At 35.1% G+C, this 19,310-nt stretch overlaps 2 protein-coding genes across 2 annotated transcripts in view; both read left to right on the top strand.

The window, feature by feature from the left end:
* Nucleotides 1–6,564, top strand: part of LOC148832691 (uncharacterized) — a 59,065-nt gene extending 52,501 nt beyond the window's left edge. The window contains exons 24-30 of the mRNA XM_088918136.1: nucleotides 1,639–1,683; nucleotides 2,678–2,710; nucleotides 3,191–3,337; nucleotides 3,419–3,473; nucleotides 4,679–4,867; nucleotides 5,014–5,091; nucleotides 5,738–6,564. Of these exons, the coding sequence (XP_088774262.1) occupies nucleotides 1,639–1,683; nucleotides 2,678–2,710; nucleotides 3,191–3,337; nucleotides 3,419–3,473; nucleotides 4,679–4,867; nucleotides 5,014–5,091; nucleotides 5,738–5,928 (738 nt within the window). The 3' untranslated portion in view covers nucleotides 5,929–6,564. The remainder of the gene's footprint in view (nucleotides 1–1,638; nucleotides 1,684–2,677; nucleotides 2,711–3,190; nucleotides 3,338–3,418; nucleotides 3,474–4,678; nucleotides 4,868–5,013; nucleotides 5,092–5,737) is intronic.
* Nucleotides 6,565–14,720: 8,156 nt separating this feature from the next.
* Nucleotides 14,721–16,052, top strand: LOC148832690 (C-C chemokine receptor type 3-like). The gene is made up of 2 exons (XM_088919156.1): nucleotides 14,721–14,810; nucleotides 14,890–16,052. The coding sequence occupies exon 2, from the start codon at nucleotides 14,910–14,912 to the stop codon at nucleotides 15,972–15,974; it is 1,065 nt and encodes a 354-aa protein (XP_088775282.1). The 5' UTR covers nucleotides 14,721–14,810; nucleotides 14,890–14,909; the 3' UTR covers nucleotides 15,975–16,052.
* Nucleotides 16,053–19,310: the final 3,258 nt, after the last annotated feature.

Raw genomic sequence — 19,310 nt, 5'->3', positions numbered from 1 at the left:
ACAGTTGCTGTGTATGAAAAAGCTGCACCTTGTTCTTTCACAGTGATACAACAAGCAAAAATGTAATTCTAGAGTTTAAACAGTGTGGAGATTCAATCAGGGATGACCTCAAGTCTGGATGACCCTTGGACTCAAACAGTCTCTACCTGATGTCTAATTTCCTTACCAGGATTGCTGACCTTACGGATCAAATCAAAACTTACAAATTGCTGAACAACACAAGTTATAATTTAACTTATGAGCATTGAATCCTTTATCCATGAACATCTTGGCATATCAAAAGATTCTTCCAAACTGTGTGCTTAAAATCCTCAGTTAGAAAAATCAGTAGAAGTGAATGAAGCCCAGAAAACACTGGCTATAGCCATTAAAGTCTGATTCAGCAGATTCCTGTCAGATTACTGGTGATGATTTCACCACATGGAAACTCAGAGTGAATCAGTTCTTTAGAAACATCCATCATTTTCACCACATAGACATTCTACACCATATTCTTGAATTCAGAAGGGAGTACTGTTAATTGTTTGCACACTTCATAAAGCTACAATCAATAGCAAAGTATTATGGGATATCTTAAAACTGTTATGATGCACATCAATTAACCGTTTTAGAAGGCTAGGTTGCCCATGTTGCCATTTGTAAACATGGGTTATACCAGCTGAAATACCTACAGTACTTGGAAACATCTAGCCCAGAATTGCTGCCATGGCTATTATTTGCTCTTACATCTCAGAGTGATTCCTTCATGTCTGAGGAGTTCCATTATCATGGTACAAACTGCTGGTTCAAGGTCAAATGAAAGTGCATTGAGATAGGGAGAATCGCACTGAGAAGATTAAGAAACTGCTGTAATCATGTTTCTATATTCGTCTAGCAGTCTTTTTAATAGTGTATATATGGGTGTTTGACCTCAGTGAAACTTCATGTCATAGTATTCCGAGTTGTTTTTTTAGGGTGATCCTGGGGAACCTGGTGAAAAAGGAAATCAGGTGATGTACTGTATTGCTTCTGTGGGAATCTATTTACATTCACTGCCAAAGAAAGAGGAGGACCAGGGCTACAGTTCAAAAATTAGTCTTTAACGTTTGTTTATAAAATTCTGCAACTTTCAGCGCTGAAAAAGGAAAACATGAATGTTGTGGTTTTATTTTAAATCCAGTTAAAATAGAATTAGCTGTTTGATGAGATGAATACATAGGAAGTATGTATTTGAGATAATGCTATTGTTTTTTAATCACAATTTTTAATGTACTTATATGCCTATATATTAATTTACTTATATACCTGTACTTACATGACCAGATCAAGAAATGCCTCCATTTCTTAGCTGGGAAGTGACCTTGGGGAGTCTGCTATGCAACATAAACACAAGGGATTTTTTGTTTTAAAGAACATCAGTTGCATGTACAGTAGTTGATTGTAGACAAATTCTTGCATTGATCTCTATCTCAGAGTTTCACTGTTGCCATACCGCTGTACTGTATGCAGCCATGAGATCAGATAGTTTGAAATTGTTATTTGAATGTTAAAGGGAAGAAAAATATTGCTACTGCTTTAAGATCAATGTTTCATCAATGCACTTTCTTTAACCTAAGTTTTTTTTTTCTGGATTTCTTTCTAACAGTCATTTCATTTTAGGGTGATCAAGGCATCGCTGGGATTCCAGGAGCTCTTGGGATCCGTGTAAGTACTGTAGCATGTTTGACTGAGGATTCTTAATAATAAAGAGTAATGAGGCATATGTTAAACTCAGAAGGCATCTTAACTTGACTAAATCTTTTGAACCAAAAGGAATTTCCACATATTTTTCAAAACATGATATTAAGGATTTAAATTATGCAATTATGCATGTTTTATAAGCAACGTAAATGGTTGGTATGAAACCTCAAAAGTATGCTGTTTTCAGCATTAACAGAATTAGTTTTACTTACTTGAAGTTTAAACATATTACATACATACAATAGGGTCTCAATATCTGTAAATTAAGCACTCAGAATTCTCTTATGTGCTACTCAAATAGCAGAATGAGGCAAAACCAAGCTGAAGGCTGTAAAGCACAACTCAAATTAGACTGAGATTGTGACGCAAATCAAACTAGTGAGTCTGACCCCTGCTCAAGAGCCCACTACCCAGCATCTGCATCTCAACGTGGTCTTGTTTTTTATTCCAACGAGAGCTAGCGTTTCTGTGTCTGCGGCGTGGGGAATGACAGACTAGAGATGATTTTACAGGCTCACTGACAGTTTTACTGCTTTTCATTACAGTGGAGTGTTATAATCTTAGAGCAGGAAAGTTTGTGATTGCTGTGATTTATTTTAGTTGATCAATGTCATTTTAATTTACTTAAATCCAATTAATTACTACTTTAATTATCATATAAGGGTGGGTTACTTTGTATTTTAACTACACATACTATATACTGTAGTACATAATCCAACAATATGGGGGTGGACTTGGTTCTATGCAAATGTTGAAACTCTTCTGCAGTTATTTTCCCTCTGGCATCCATCCAGTTTAAGTCCTCTTTTTGTGCAGCATCCCTTTGGCTTTTCAAATTTATACTTCACAGCTAAAATATTATGTGTATGCAGGGGTTGTTCATTTACTCCTCAGAAACAAAACTGAAACATATCCAGCAATAGAACTGGCTGAGCTCTTACTGTATTCCTACCCACAGGGTGAAACTGGACTCAGGGGAAGCAAGGGAGAGGTACAGTATGTTAAATTAGACTGATACCATACAGTACATCTAACACATTTTCACAAAATCAACTCCGGTCTCAACTAGTCAAGTGAAACACTAATGAATTGCAATGTGTTATAAAATAAAAATCCATAACAATGACATTAAGACAATATGCCAAAAATCTGTAGAGATTCAAATAGAGCTCCATGAAATGTTACACTATTTATCCTATGTAGTTTCACTTTTTCAGAGTCTAATTGCATGAAAAAGTGGAATGTAGCAAATGTAGCAAAATACATTTTTGACTGTACTGTACAAAACATGTAGCAGGTATGGAAAAAACATTGTAATATAAAATGCTGGTTTTAAAATACCAACATTTTCTAAATATGAAAATAAATATGATGGGGATGAAAACAGAAAGCACTTCAACAACATGTTTGTTTGACTGCTGATCTAAGCTATTCATACATGCAAGCCCTTACTTCATTTAACCACACTCAGAAAGGTGATTCTGGAGACTCAGGAATCAGAGGCCTTGATGGAAAAAAAGGAGACTTGGGTCCAGTAGGAGCTGTTGGGCCTCGTGGACCTCCAGGCCAAGATGGGTTACCAGGGCAACCAGGAGTGCCTGGGTTTCCAGGGAAACCTGTAAGTATTCCAGTTATAGTACAGATATAAACTGTCTAAACACAAAAGGAATTATTATATTCAATGCCTTTTATTTTTCAGGGAAAGCCTCCTTCTGATGAGCATTTGATAAAGCTTTGTACAACTGTTCTCCAGAGTAAGTATCTTTCCTTTAATGTTTATGTCATAACTGGTTAAATTAAATATTCTGAAGCTGAGACCCTTTTTTCAAAATGAAATAATTTTTTCAAGTAATAAAAATACAAACATCACATAGACAGCAATTTTTCTGGGTATCAAAGTTAGATTTCAGTTTAACAAAAGGTGTAATGTCTTCCAAAAAATATATATTTAGCTGTCATATATGACATCACAGAGAATACAAAAAGTTTAATGAGGTGCAGAAAAGCTTGAAGTTTGAATCAGGGTGTTTACGCTGTCCTCATTTAAAGTTACACTTTCCCGTGTGCTGATTTGTTTTGTGAAATTCGTGGTATTGTCACGATCGTTACTCCTCCTCTTAAGGGCGCTCCAGCCCTTCCTCGTTCTGTCCCATTCCCCACACCTGTTCCTTATTCCAGCCCCTCTTTAGTTCCACCTTAAAGCCAGACGCAGGCGTTTGCCCGGGGCTTCTCATTGATTTCCGCATCGTGAGAGCCCGGGGTCCTGCTGCGTCTGGCTCCGTTATGGTTTTAGTTTCCTGTTCCTGATTCCCTGCCCCGCTGGTCCCGACCCGGTTCTGGTTTTAACTTCGGATGGATCCCCTGGTCTTGGACTAAACCTCCCGTCTTGGATTCCCCCTCTGGATTTACCCTTGGATTGTTCGCCCTGGATTCACTCCCCCCGGACACCAGCACTGCATGGACACGCCCCCCTGTCTCCTGACCAACTCCTGCATGATATTTTTCCCTATTGTTTCTTCACCGTTCGGATCGTGTCGTCCGCATAGGGCCCGGAAAGAACTGTTCCTGACAGGTATTTCATGTAGATCGACTGGCAATGTACAGGAAGTGACACATCAGCTTCTTAGAATAAAGAGGATGAGACACACTAGTAGAGTCATCTAATTGCTCCACTAGTGACTAAAAGGAGAAAGAAACATCCAGGTTTTACACTGCCCTCTTGGGATGTTTACTATGTACAGTACATGGAAGGTTCAGTATTTCAGCTCATGACATGTAAAGGATTCAAAAAGGTACTGATTGAACATCCTTCTTCTGTCACTTAGAGTTTGTAGTCGTGAGATTATATTAAAATATAAAGATAACTGGTAACTAACCCTGTATAAGATAAAGCATTTTGAAAATGAATGGGTAAAAAGAATAGAGGGAGTAGAACAACTTTTTATGTTTCCTTTCCCAGATCAATTGCCCCAGTTTCTACAGACAATGCTCCCAAATTGTCAATCCTGTGAAACAAAGCAGGGCTTGCCAGGCATGCCGGGCCCCCCTGGTCCCCCAGGTCCCAGTGGCTCACCTGGGTACCCTGGAAGGGTGGGGAGACAAGGATACATGGGCTCACCAGGGTTGGAAGGACCCCAAGGAATAAAAGGTAACACATCCTGGTAGAAAAGCTGCTGATTATGGTCTCAAATATCTGTACACCCTTACAAATGTTCAAAACCAAGAAGAGGGGCTTATATGATGGTCTGTTCCCCTGGCCTCATCCATCCAGTTTTCCATTTGTTTTATCTACAGGTGATATTGGGCCAAAGGGAGATAAAGGTTCGAAAGGAGAGGGACACTTTGGATTGCCAGGTCCACCTGGCCCACCAGGTAAAATACTTTGAGAAAAACATTTTAATATAAGAGCCACAGGAAGCCCATTGTGCTCACCCTGGAAAATATTAAATTGTTTACTCTTTGAACTATAACAGTATAGTTTTCACATTTTGCCCCCATCAGCCTTCGGAAATGAGCCATTGTTGCATGTAAAAAGGACATATGCATTGTAGACACAACTATGCCCTCCTCACGTCGGAAAAAGCAGGGACCTCTGACAAGTACAGATACCGTTTTATCCTGACTGTGGCATTCTTATTTGGCTTTCAGAGTTGCATTTTCCACTCTGTCTAATTTTGCCTACAAAAACTCAGTGAAATGTAAAAAGAAGAACTGGCCTTGTCTTTTCTTCAAATCACAAACTCCTAAGGAAAATATGAACATTAGATTTGGTTAGTTTCTTGAAATCATGTTAAGTGGAATTGTGTCCAGGTTATAAAGCATGGGCTTTATGCTTTATGCAATGGGGGAAAAAAAAGTATTTTAATTGAATTAAATGCTGAAGGAGAAGAAAAAAAAAATAATCCTGTGACAATGTACAGTAATGTAAAATAAAAATATACCGCGTACCTTTGAGCATGGTGATCTTCAGAATCAGTTAACTGGATATTTCTGTATTTTGTAATGATAATACCTGTAGGTGCCCAGGGTCCTCAAGGCAGGGATGGCGAAGGCACCCCAGGATCCCCTGGCAATGAAGGCAAACCTGGGATGCCTGGCATACCAGGAAAGCGTGGACCACCAGGACACCCTGGTACCTGTGATGTGACGCTCTGCTACAACATGTACAACCTCAGAGACAATCGGTTCAGCAAGGGACCCAATTTCTAGACCTCCGCACAGAACAACAGCAGTCAGCCATCTCACTTGCAGAAAACCCAAAGAAACCTGAGCTGGTATAAAAACAAACGGATTACCTTCAATCCTCTAGTGAAGATGCAATCGATTTTACATTGTGTTTTTACCAGATTAAGGGCTGCATTTATTTGAATTATGCTACAGTTCAGTAATTGAGTGAGAAATTTAATTGCAATACACTGTAGTACATTCACTTATCAAAACTGTTCGCTTAATAGATTTTGTAATATTGAATTTAAGGAAACTATATCATTCAAATAAATAGAACCCCATAAAAACTATTTCTTAAAGTCATATCCAATTAAGTTAACAGAGATTGACCTAATCTTGCCTGTGCTTCCAGTGGCAAAGTTTGTTAGAATTACGCTGCTTTTAACCACGTGTTTTGTTTATAACTTGCCATTTAGTAGTTACAAACAAACTAAAAAACTGTGATTGTGATAAAGTTTAAATGTGATATGTCTGATCTTAACCTGCCTTGTTTAACTATTTGGACAAAGTAGTTAGAAACCCACTATGATAAACAATGGTTTTTGCTCTGGTGGTGGCGATAGTGATGGTGGTGGGGTCAATCAATTTTATATACCACCTTTCAGTATAGAGCATGCTCAAGACACTTAACATATATTAAAACAGAATAGTGTACAGTGTACACAGATACAGATCTAACTGAGTTTATTTATTTAAGAATTAAAGGCCATCAAAACCATAAAAGGTTTCAGGTGATGTTTAGAAACATCAACAGATGCTGTATTTTTAAATCTGGTCAGGAAGAGTAAGCAAAAAGAAAAGCAGCTGCCACTGAAAAAGCCTGGTCCCCTAATGTACAGTGTGAAGTCCTTGAATGCCTGTGCTGTAAAAACTAGTAGCCAGTGCAGGCCGTTCAGCACAGGACAAATATTCATTTTTTGTAGTTTTGGCCAGCACTGGTAGTTTCTGTAGCAAACTTGAATGAACCAGCTAAAAGGCATTGCAGTAGTCCAACTGTTTCACTCTAACCTAGAGAGGTATGACAAATGCTGGGAGAGAATGACCTAAAGTTAGAGTTTAAATAGTGGACTGTATTTATACTGTACCTTAGTGAGGCAGATACTGTACTGATAGGAATCGGGGTTGGTCTGTCTCCCAGTTTTTTGTGAGTTGTAATTACTGTACATTCATTTTAAGGTCTAGTTTTCAAAAGTGAAAATGAATTTTAATTAGTAATTTATACTAGTTTCTATGGTTCAACAGCCATTACCAAAGATATTAAAATGTACAAAATCCAAGTATAAAAGTAACAACAATGAAACCTAGTACTACATTTGTACTACATTTGTTACTTCTATCCAATATTAATAAAAATATGAAAGAACAAATACTCTTTCACAATTACTGGTGATTTATATTGTGGGTATATTCAGACTGACATTAATAAATATATTTTGACATATGCATATAAATTACATATTTGTCACTCAGGTTTCCATCTCTTTATCTCTATTTTCATCCTTTTCTATTCTTTCCACTAATTTTTTCTTCTGATAACTTCTCCAATTCCACCAACCACACATGAATTAGGCTCCACCGCTGAAATATTGTTTCTCCCTCCTACTTTTCAGTTGCTCCTTTGCAGCTTGAATGCTGACAAAGCTTCCCACCCTAACCTCTTTGAATATACTATACAGACACCCATTTGTAATATATTGCATTAGTTTCCAGCTGAATAACTGTAAAAAATGTGTTGGATTTAAAGGGGAACATCTGATCTTTGGCAAATATGTTTTTAGCCTTTTCATTCTGAAAAAAAAACTCTTGATAATTACTTTTGTGTTGAAAGAGATCTAGCCAATATGTGTAAGCTGTTATCCCATAAAATAAACTGAGAGCAGAAAATTAAAAAATTCCGAAGATGATCACCCTCAGCTTCAATAGATTTGGTTTTACTGTAGTTGCCATACCTATAAGGTTGCATTGTTTTGTTTTCTTAGTCTAAGTAGAATCTCAGATGTGTCACAGTTTGGGAAGCTGACATATTCTTATGGGTTTGACTGGCCATACTCCTGTCAAACACATAAATAAACACAGCCTCAGGTTGTTTTAAGTATTCCTTAATATTTTTGTGATTGAGCCTTTATTATTAACAATTCATCTCACCACCTACAAACCATTGTTAATTAAATTGGGTTTAAAGTGCATTTTAACTCAGGAAGGGAGCTATGTTTGATATTCTTGTGTCAACAGTCTTAATGCTCTATAAAGTGACAATCCATGGCTTTTGGTAGTGATATTGTGGGGCTAATGAGTAAATTATTTTTTAGGGTACAGATGTCTTGAGGTATTTGATTTAATTAATACTGAGGACTAACATCTTCTATATTTATGAGAATAGTTCAATATTATTTCAAAACCTACTGAATTTTTAAAATAAATCTTAGACATGGAAAGTTGTTTTAACAAAAAAAAGATTTGAACAAAAGTATAGTGTTTATGAATGAAGCTTTTAAAATACTAAGATGTTCAGATACAGTAAATCATTTACCCAAATGAATCATTTGAAGAACCATTTGAAGCCACACTGACCAAAAACTGGATTTGGGTAATTGTTCAACTGATATATTCAAATGAATAGTAAAACAATGGTGTTTCTATAAATGAGAGCAATGTGTCTGAATCTAATTAAAAAAGTGTCAATAAGAAATTCAAAAAGAGATGAGGTAATCAATGTCACTATGAAATTCTAGGAAAAGTGAACACTTACTGTAAAGTGGTGTGAATAAGCAAAGTGTTACACAGGAAGTCTTAGGTACTGTACTTGTAGCTCACCTTTGAAATATGGCTGCGTTCTTATGTGTGAGGGTGTTCTGATTGGGGCAGATAATAGACTTCTATTATATGCTAATTATGCACAAGAACTGTGTTATTTTCAGTTAGGTGCTCTCGGTCTACTTTAATGTGCGTACATCATCATAGTTGTAGGTGTCAAAACTGAAATGAATATCATATTATACTCATTACAGAGGTACTTGTTTAGCACAGCTGAGATTTTATATTCTGGCAGCTAATTTAGAGAAAGTAATTCTTGCTATAGGTTAATTTGTTATATATGTATTGTATTTTTTTAAATGTTTGTTTCATGCATTGCTTACAATTAATAGGTTTCCATTGATTTATGAATGCCTGTAGTATCTGTTCATTTATACTAAACTACTGTTTATGTTTACATGATTAGAAATGTTCGGTTGCTTAAAATCATTGTTCTGCACTCTTACATTGTACTGTACAGTGAAGGAAGCTCTTTGTTATTGGGCCCCCAAACTATACATCAGGTATTTCACCCAGAATACTTTATTCCTATAATGTTGCATATTACAATGCAAGAGTAACAGCATTGATTTTGAATGAGAGAACAGACAGTATAAAAACTAGAAGGCCGACATTGTAAATGTAATAAAAGAAATTGCAAAATACAAAGTGTGGCTCCAATCCAGAGGCAATTCTAAACAGTTTAATAGCTCACAAAACACTGGTTGTAAATGTAAAATGCAACATTGGTTCTACGTTTACAGTGCAGCAAATTTGTACATACTATTCTTTTATTCTTTAACCTTTGACTAGAATATCTTTGGTTTTCTAACTCCCACTGTCAGCCGTACAGAATGGACATTTTAAAATATACTCTATGTATTCACATTCATACATGGAAATATAGCATTTTGTGTTTTGTGAAGAAAAAATGATTGTTGTATAAGAAACATTATCATTCCAAACCTACATATATGATATAATGGAAGTTTTATTTAATGATAAAAGTGAATCGTGTGTCTGTATTTAGGGCTTTTTTGTAGAAAATAAATTCCTTGTTCAAATTAACAACGGATACCCCTATATGTTGACTTTATTGTTATTTGCAATAAAAAAGATTAAATAACTTAGACGACTTTTAACTGTTATGGATCATGGTCCCTCCATTATACTTCCAACACCACAGGTATTTTTCAGAGACTATGTACTAGCAATAGTTTAGCATGACTGTAATGAGCACACAGTGGTCTACTTACTTCCAGTATACAAGTAATACAAGTTACTCATCACATGGTAGAAATACACAAACTTCCTCTATCTGAAATTATTTGGGACTTCTCTTTAGGGTGAAGTCGCATTTAAAAATGCTAAGAGTAAATATTTTGGTACCCTTATCATGTTTATTCTTTTCAAAACAAATCACATAATGTTTTTTGGGAAATGCATGAAAAAAAATGTCAGTGGTTAGGGTTTTGCATTTTTTAAAAGTTTTATTATTGTATTAATGCATTCACATTTTATCTTAATTTTGTAATATGAGATTTTCTATTAAATGCTGCATTTATGGTATATACGAATAATAAATGTTTTATATACAGTAGTGTCTTCGAAAGCCTTCATCTCAAAGTGCTTTACAAAACATGAAATGTACAGTACATATCATAATAAAGGTATTAATTAAGATTACAAAATTGCATGTGAACACACAAGAACAAAGCAAATACAGAATATGAAAAAAATGCAAGAATGATTTTAAAAAATTTAGATTTCAGGCTAGATTTTTAAACCCTTGATATAGCTGACCCCTGTTTTCTTGGTAAATGAACAGTGAGGGCATGCAATAAACCAGAGCTACAGTACTTACATGAAGGTCATGTGAATGAGTTTAAACAGATTGAAAAAGGAGCTAACTTCTGTGAGCCATACTATGCAGGCTTGAATGTAAGATGGACTTTAAAATCAGCTCAAAAGCTTAGAGATTCCAGTACAAGGTCTCCAAGATAGGATTGAGAAGATCAATTCCATATGACTTTATCTGGATTCCATCTGCTATATTCAGAAAAAAAACATAACTTTAACCTTTAATGTTGACAAGACTACACTTTTAAAACTAAATTTGTTCATTCATTTTAACAAATACAATTTACCTTTTAAAATATGAGTATTCTGTCTTTTATACAGTAGGTTTAATCATTCCAGCATTTTTTGGCCCTTTATTAACATCACATTTAGTATAAATATATACTAGGTTTGGGGGGGCATTATCAGTAACATACAATATTTTTAAGTGTTAAATACATTTGGACTGAAAACAACATTTGCTGAAATGTTTTAGTGGAATCTGTCATTGTCCACATTCTTGAAACAAACACATGCAAATGTAAAATGCATAATTATAAGATTCTACCATATATCAGTTTCCTATTACAAGACAGTGATTCATATATTTCAGCATTTATAGAGGCACATTACATAAAAAAAACATTACAACTTTTGTTCATGAAACAATTGATGTGAAATACTTTGATTTTTTGTATAAACTGCAATTCACTTTATATTAATATAAACATGTCATGCAATTAAGAAAAAAACACATGGTTTCTTAACAAACGATAATCAGAGATGCTGTTTTGGTCCACCCACTTGGCAGATGGAAGCAACAGGCAGGACATAACAACAAAATTATTGAAAGCAATGAGGAATATCACAAAGCGCCAATAAGGAGGAACAAGAACAATGCTGTGACAGGCTCCAGCCTACAAAAAGGTGGCTCCTAGACCCTGATCACACTGAAACTTAAAACTGCTTGAATAGGTCTGGCAAAAGGAGCCTGATCACAACTTTATTAAACAACCAATGCCACCTGCAACCATGAAGCCCTTTATGTACTGTACTAGACACGCATAAATATACTAATGTGTGAATATGTAATTCCTAAGCCTTTAAATTCCTTAACTAATTAACTAAATTACCAAATTTACATCTACAGTAGTGTGGCTCTTTACAATTATTAGAGGCCATTGATAGCCTCTAGTGGCAGGTCAGCTGTAATTGTCACTCTTTACTGACCTGATCTCTCAAAAATGGAAAAAAGGGGCTTGTAGCCTGTATTTAAACTTAATTGGTTGAGACTGAAATTATATCATTGTCTGTACTGGGTCCAGTTTTGGTATATTCTGGATGCTTGATTGACAGCCAGTAACAGTGCACCTTATCAACATATGACTGCATTATGGTACATTTCATCTTAACATGTGTGCTGGGATTCTGTTACTTGGATTTTTTAGTTTATGTTCTTCCGTAATTATTTCCAAAGATATGGTATATCATTTAGAGTTTTATTTTTTCAGAATTTATTTTTTATTTCATATACAGTATATAGTACATATTGTATGTCAAAATATGTTTTGTCATATTCTCATAGAAAATACAGAATAAATTGCGTATTATTTTATTGCTTACAACAATAATACAAAGCAACAAAAAGTTAGAGCAACGGAAATGAAAGCTTACCCTTCTGAGGTTTGTAGCCAGGAGTTCAGAGTCAAGCTTTGCATGCACATAAATGTGGGTGTCCTCAGTCTAGAAGTGAAAACTAATGTCATATGTATGAGGAACCAATGACCCAATGGTACGGTATAAGTAATAAAGAACATCTTCATGCCTTGTGCAACAGCAGATGAGATCTGTTTTGAGGATGATGAATGCCAATGTCCAATTTTCACAATTTTTTTTCAAACCAGCAACCCTTTCTCATCTATTTGAGCAAGATGATTGTGATGATTTTGTAGGATCCTGTGGCAAGATTGGCCAGCAGCAGAATTGGTATGGTAGAGAAACCAGGAAACCCAAACAAAGACACAAGAAAGAAGTGTAGTCAAAAACTACCCAGGAGAGGGTAAAAAATATGAGAAAAGCATAAGGTCTAAATCCAGAATAAGCAGGGTCAAAACACAAATCAAAGTTCATTACAAGCAAGGGCCACAGCCAGAGGTAGCAACACAAGCAAAACAGAAAGAACATTGAGACTGAAGGAAGTTTAAAGACTAAGGAGTGGATGAATAGAGATGACGGTTTATATAATAGTCTTGATGATCTTTGGATACAAGTGAGAGTGGTAATTGCTGAAGCAGCGTGGTGGAGAATTATAACAGAGAAACATCTGATGAGAGAGAAATGTGGTAGCTCAGAAGTTCTGTGATTAGTGTTTGAGAAATGCCACAGAGTGTCGCACAGTAAGCAAAAATATCATTTTGGACCATGTAAAGACAAGAATAGATAAAAATTCTCTCTACTGATGACTCGTTAGTAATTCATTACTAATCCCAACAATAGCTACTTCTATATTATGCATTGATCTGATTGATATAGTTCATATACTGGAGCTTGCTTATAAATAAATACATTTTGCAAAGGAATGGCAACAGGGCTTTCTACAGTATACTGTAACTTTTGACAAAAATGTTTGTTAGATATTGGTCAATAATTACTGAGAATTCTAAAGTTCTGCTTTTTTAACAGTGGGGTGATGACTGTACTTTTAAAGGCTGAGGGAACAATTGCAGATCTTAGTGATTCATTGATGGTACGTATGGTGATAGAAAAGAGAATTGCAAAACCTTTAACCAAAGCTAGATGGTGGGAACAGGATTCAAAGAATGTGTCTCATACTGTATAAATTATTATTTCAGATAGCTGCTGAAAAAGAGATTACATGAAAGTCTGCAAGGTGAGATGTACGAACCTGAAAAACATAAAGTGTGCTTGGAACTGTATAATCTACCTTCTGATGTTACCAAATTTTAGGAATGTAGACCAGGCATATGCCACAGGCATTCCACAACATAAGCATGAGTTAATGCACTCATACGAGCAGGATTACAGTACCTCACAGGTGATTTAGTCAGGATATTGTTTCGTCTGATTGATTGTATGAGCCACATGTGGTACAATCCAATCAGAATATTGGGTGTACAAGCTTTCAGAAATAAAATGTAGCTGACATGGGCAGTAGAGCAATGACAAAATAACCCAAAGTTTGATGTTTTTAAAGTTTTATGCAAATATTGTTTTTATTGAACGGTGTGGAAATTCCTTGTAATAAAATATACTTGTATGCTGTGGTTCTATTAAAGTCCTATGGTGCTCTAGCAGAAGAAGCCGACTCTTTGGAATGGATTTATGTCATTTATTGTGTATTGTGTAGAATTCTTTGTAAAGGATTGCAATTGCCACAGTATCCAGCAAGAATATGGGATCACATCAATACACAATTCTCCATTGCTGAAAGACATTCACATAAAGAGCAATAATTTAGTACACTGATGCACACATAAAATAAATCTTGTAAATACATACTGTAATGTTAAAATTTCACTAGATCTTAGGTCATAGTTCTTTGGAAAAAAAAAAGAAACATAAGATGCATTCTATATATAAACACAGTTATTCTACAGTACAAACTTCTAATGAGACTTATCAGAGCTTGTGTCTTGCAAAGTTGAACATTTTATATTGAGTGAAAGCTAACTTTTATAAAATCTTATTATAATAGCCAGATGCATTCATTTACATAATTTTGTAATACTGTAGTCATCTCATTGTGCCGTTGGAACTGAGAAAAAGGATAACAGTACAAATTAGAATGAATCAAGATTTACTGTATTTCTGATGGATGTGCAAGGTACTGTTGTTTCAATACGAAACACAATTTGTCTGGAACTCAATGTTATTGTCTTTGTGAGTTGGATTAACTTGAAAAAAAATCCCTCATGCCCCATAAAGCTAATTTTCTTTTAAGAAACGGCCTTTAAAATCGCATTATTTGACAGGATTTACAAATCTGTGCAACATAGGCACAAAGGGCCCATGAATTGTGTAACGTTTGTTGCGTCATCCCTTTATTAGATATTTATAACACCACCCCACAGTTCCATCCTTCATTTACAGTATCTTCACTTGTCATTCAAGGTAGCACAAAAGAGGATGCTGCCTAAAAAAACATGAAATCAGCATTGTAAGAACTTGGAATTTCATTCATTTCAGGTTTAAGAATTCTCATTTATACTGTGGTAAGTGAAATTCATTTATTGGAGCCTCATTTCTCTTCAAAAGCCTTGCATTTATTAACTTAACTTCTTTTTTTGACAGCTTGGCAAGAAAACACAGCAATGGAAAATACAAGTTTGTCGCCGAGTTTAACAACCTCCATAGACTACTACTATGAAGATTACAATAACAGTGAGGGTTTAGTTTTTTTCTGCGACAAAAGTGATGTCAACAAGTTTGGAGCTAAGATCATTCCAGTCTTCTACTACTTTATTTTCCTGTTGAGCCTGCTGGAGAATGGATTGGTTTTGCATATCATCATTAAATATGAGAAATTGAAAACTGTGACCAACATATTCCTTCTGAATCTAGTCATCTCAGATCTGGTGTTTGCATTTTGTCTTCCTTTCTGGGCCAGTTATCACTCTTCTGAGTGGATCTTTGGCAGCGTAATGTGTAAAATAGTGGGAAGTGTTTACTTCATTGGTTTCTACAGTTCAATTTTGTTCTTGACTCTCATGACTTTTGATAGATATCTAGCTGTGGTCCATGCTATAGCAGCTGCCAAAAGAAGAAGGACTTTATACGCTATAATTTCAAGCATAGCAGTGTGGTGCGTTAGTCTTGGAGCAGCTCTGAAAGAGTTTATACTCTATGACATTCGGAAAAACAACAATTATGGAACCCTCTGCGAAGAGACCGGTTATGCCCAAGAGATTATGACTAAATGGCAGCTTGTGGGGTACTATCAACAATTTGTTCTCTTTTTTCTACTTCCCCTGACTGTGGTCCTGTATTGTTATACCCGAATTGTCATTAGAGTGGTTCAAACTAAAATGAAAGAGAAATGCAGAGCTGTAAAACTAATTTTCATAATAATAGTGGCATTTTTCTTGTGCTGGACACCTTATAATATAGTCATATTGTTAAAAGCCCAAGAAATCTCTTTAAACAGAGATTCTGATCCATGCAACATTGAACTTGACTATGCAATGTATATCACACGTAATATAGCCTATTTGTATTGCTGTATAAACCCATTGTTTTATACATTCGTGGGCAAAAAGTTCCAAACACATTTTAGAAATGTCCTAGCAAAATGGATTCCTTGCTTTAGGGCTCAGTTAATAACAAGCCAGAGTAGCAAAACAACAGATCAACGAAGTCCTCCAACCATCTATGAATAAATGTTAGGATGGAGTTACTGTACTTCAGATGATTTCTATCTTGGGTTAATACATCTTGAAAGGGTTTCTAGTGACACCTATTGTTGAAATATGTAAAAAAATAAAAGTATTTGTTGTCTTTCTCTACATTTTTTAAATTTCCTTTAAATTGATATTATTGAATGTAACAAGTTAAAAAGTCAAGGTTTCTTTTTGTTTATCTCTTACAGTATATATGATTAGTGATTATTCATTAACCATTAGCCATAGTCAGATAAGATTAAATAATTGTTATTAACAATGCACAAATCCCCACAAAATCTAATCTATCTGTACAATGTTTATTTGCTAATAAAATATGCTGATTAAAATCAGGACTGGATGAAAAAAGAGTGCTTAAGTGCATTTTCTACAAAAATGTTCTATGTAAACTCAATAAGCTTTACAGTACAATGTAAATAAATAAAGTACATTTTCTGTTGCTTTCATGTTATTGTTAATACAAATCTGCATCATCAATGTGTTGGTATTCTGTCATAAATAAATGGCTGTAAATATAGCTGTAAATAAATAATGGAATTATGTATTTTCTTTGATTCACACATGTTTGGCTTCTGTTAGTTCTTGTGATTAATAAAATAAATAATATTAAATAATTCTTAAATTCCTTTATTTAGAGAATGCACTTCACCCAATGGTCTTACAGTGTTTATAATACTTATATTATAATAATTAAAACATTATTTCAATAATTATGTTATATTTAAAACAAACATTTCAATTAAAAACAAGCTTTTTTAACTGGGTATTGTAAACTGGATTTTCTGAAAGTTAGAATGAGCAAAATTCTATAGTACTGATATTCTGTTACATAGCATAATACAATATTATATATTTCATTTTTTCTTAATTGCTTGTCCATTTAATGGAATTGTGAATGACTCAGTTCTTCATAATTATTTTTGTTCTCTTTACAATGTTAATTAACTATTCCAAAAAAAAAGCTTTCCATTTGTTACATATTTAGATATTAAGCAGAACATACTATGTACTGTACCTGAGAACTTATAAGAAGGACAAAATAGAATAGCAATGTTTGTTTCAGAAAGGCCATGTACTGTAGCTTGTTTGGTTTTGACCAGAAGTTTGACCTGAGGATTATATCCAGTCCTTTCTTGAAATAAGCAAAGATTTGGGTTTATTGTAGTTTGGGCTACAACAGTTACAGTAGGTAGCTTGTTCGAAACTCTTCCCCCCTTTCCGTAAAGAAGTACAGTACCTATTTATGCCTCCAATATACAGTAAAACGTGGTTTCAGCATTTACTATTTGGGTTGGGTCACAGATATTGTGTGTTCAAGGTCCAGTAAGTAGAGCATTATGTTTTTCTTCTGTATGAAATATGAAATGTATTCTTGGGAGTTATCTCCCAAGAGGCATTGGGGTGTTGGGACCTGAGACGAACAGCTGGCTATTGTTACAGAATTAACTAACCACACCTTGGAACAACACACTACAGTATGTACCTGACTGCATACAAAAGGTTGGAGTTGATTAGCCCTCGATGTACAGTATTTCAAAAATCTGTTGTGCATTTTGAACAACTCCAAGAAGAGAAAGAAAAGTTGAAAAAAATGGTGGAAAAGCACTTGAAAGGAATGAAGAAGCAATGCTTGGAAGGTAAATTCCCCAAAACATGTGTCATACTATACAGTATATGGAGTATGTCAAATGCCTGTGTCAAAAAAGACAAGCATTTGAAAAGAACTTATATTTCTGTTTTCTTCTTGAACCTTGTAAAAGCTGTTCTTATTACTTGCAGACATTGTAGATAAAAGCTGAGGCACCAGCATTTCAGTAACCCCTCTTTGTGTGGCCTACCCTAGTGCACTAGTGGACAAACGCCCACCTCTGTATTGCTAAGGTTATGTTTTCATTTTTATTTTAAAAAAATTAAAGATAATTCTGGTAGAGTTAACTAAAACTGAATACAAATAAAAGGAAATATTTAAATTGCAAGAACAAGAACAAACACCCTAAGATGTGTAACAAGATCTGACATTAAGGTTAAAGGAAAATGAGGGGCATTGACTTGGACATACAGTACAGTAGATTTGTTTACATGCACTATGATTGTAGTTCTATGAAACAATCCAAATTGATCTGGTTTACAGCTGGTAAAATTTAAAGCTGTTAAATGCAAAGCAATGAAAAACACTAATTTTAATAAATAGGAAAAAAGCTTAACATTAAATGTGTTAATGTGGCTAAAAAAGGTACTATTCAGCTTAAAGCTGTTGGGAAATGTCCACTCTTACAATTAAAAATATTTTCATAAAAGATGGGCTTTAAATCATTCCTATAAATTATTCTAACATATTCAATATACTGTACCAATGATTTGTTCTGACTTCAGTATAATTATTTATTAAATTGTATTGAGTTTTTTAGATGTACAGCTTATTGTGCTGGTTTCTTCTTGTCTAAAACCCTTGACTGATGAAGAGGTGTAGATGTGGTGTTTTCCCTCTTTGGTGAAGGGCACTAAGTTACTGAACTGCTCACAGGAAATATTTTCTCAGGATTGAAATACTGTCAAATACCAAAATGAAAATGAAAAACCAGTCAACTTCCCCATTTCTGGTCCTCTAATTTCCTCCATTCAAGTTCAGATGTTATCTACTGTATATGCCTACACGTTGTTTCAGACTGGACTTCTTTCATTTTCCAATATGATGTGCCAAACACCATGAGAGCATGTCTTGTGTTCTGTTGCTCCAAAGCTGTGGAATGATCTCGCTGGCCACATCATATCTTATACGTTAGTCAGCAATTTCAAGTCCTGTCTTACAAGTCAATTTCATACTTTAGCTTTTAATTCTGTATAATTTACTGTTATAAATTGTTGTAAGTACTGGCGCCCTGGGTTCAATTCCTTGGTGCTATCTGCATGGACTATGTTCTCCCAGAGTTTGCATGGATTTCCTCCAGACACTCCAGTTTCCTCCCATTGTCCAAAGACTTACTGGTAGGTTTATTGGCTCCCTAATTGGAAATTGGATGGTCATCCCTGGAAGATGTGTCAAATGGAATGGAATGATTTGTGAGTCAAGACATCCTGCTTCTCAGAGAGGCCACATTCAGCCCAATTGCTTTACACAGAGACTGCCATAGTGGGGTTACTCATAGTGCAACAATATGCCTTGCCAATATACAGTACTTGCATAGGAGTCTCTGAATCCTCATAAAAGAATACAAACAGAAAATAGTGCTTTTCATTTCAAAGGACCCCAAAGCAATTTACATATATGGGGAGACCCATTTTGTCCACCACTGATGTGCAGCCCCAAGTGGGAGA

This window comes from Atractosteus spatula, chromosome 6 (assembly GCF_055471065.1).
Source record: "Atractosteus spatula isolate fAtrSpa1 chromosome 6, fAtrSpa1.hap1, whole genome shotgun sequence".
Classification (NCBI taxonomy): Eukaryota; Metazoa; Chordata; class Actinopteri; order Semionotiformes; family Lepisosteidae; genus Atractosteus; species Atractosteus spatula.
This window is presented reverse-complemented; position numbering and strand designations above follow the sequence as displayed.

Excerpts from the sequence above, each read along its gene's own strand:
- LOC148832690 (XM_088919156.1), top strand. The coding sequence starts at position 14,910 with ATGGAAAATACAAGTTTGTCGCCGAGTTTAACAACCTCCATAGACTAC.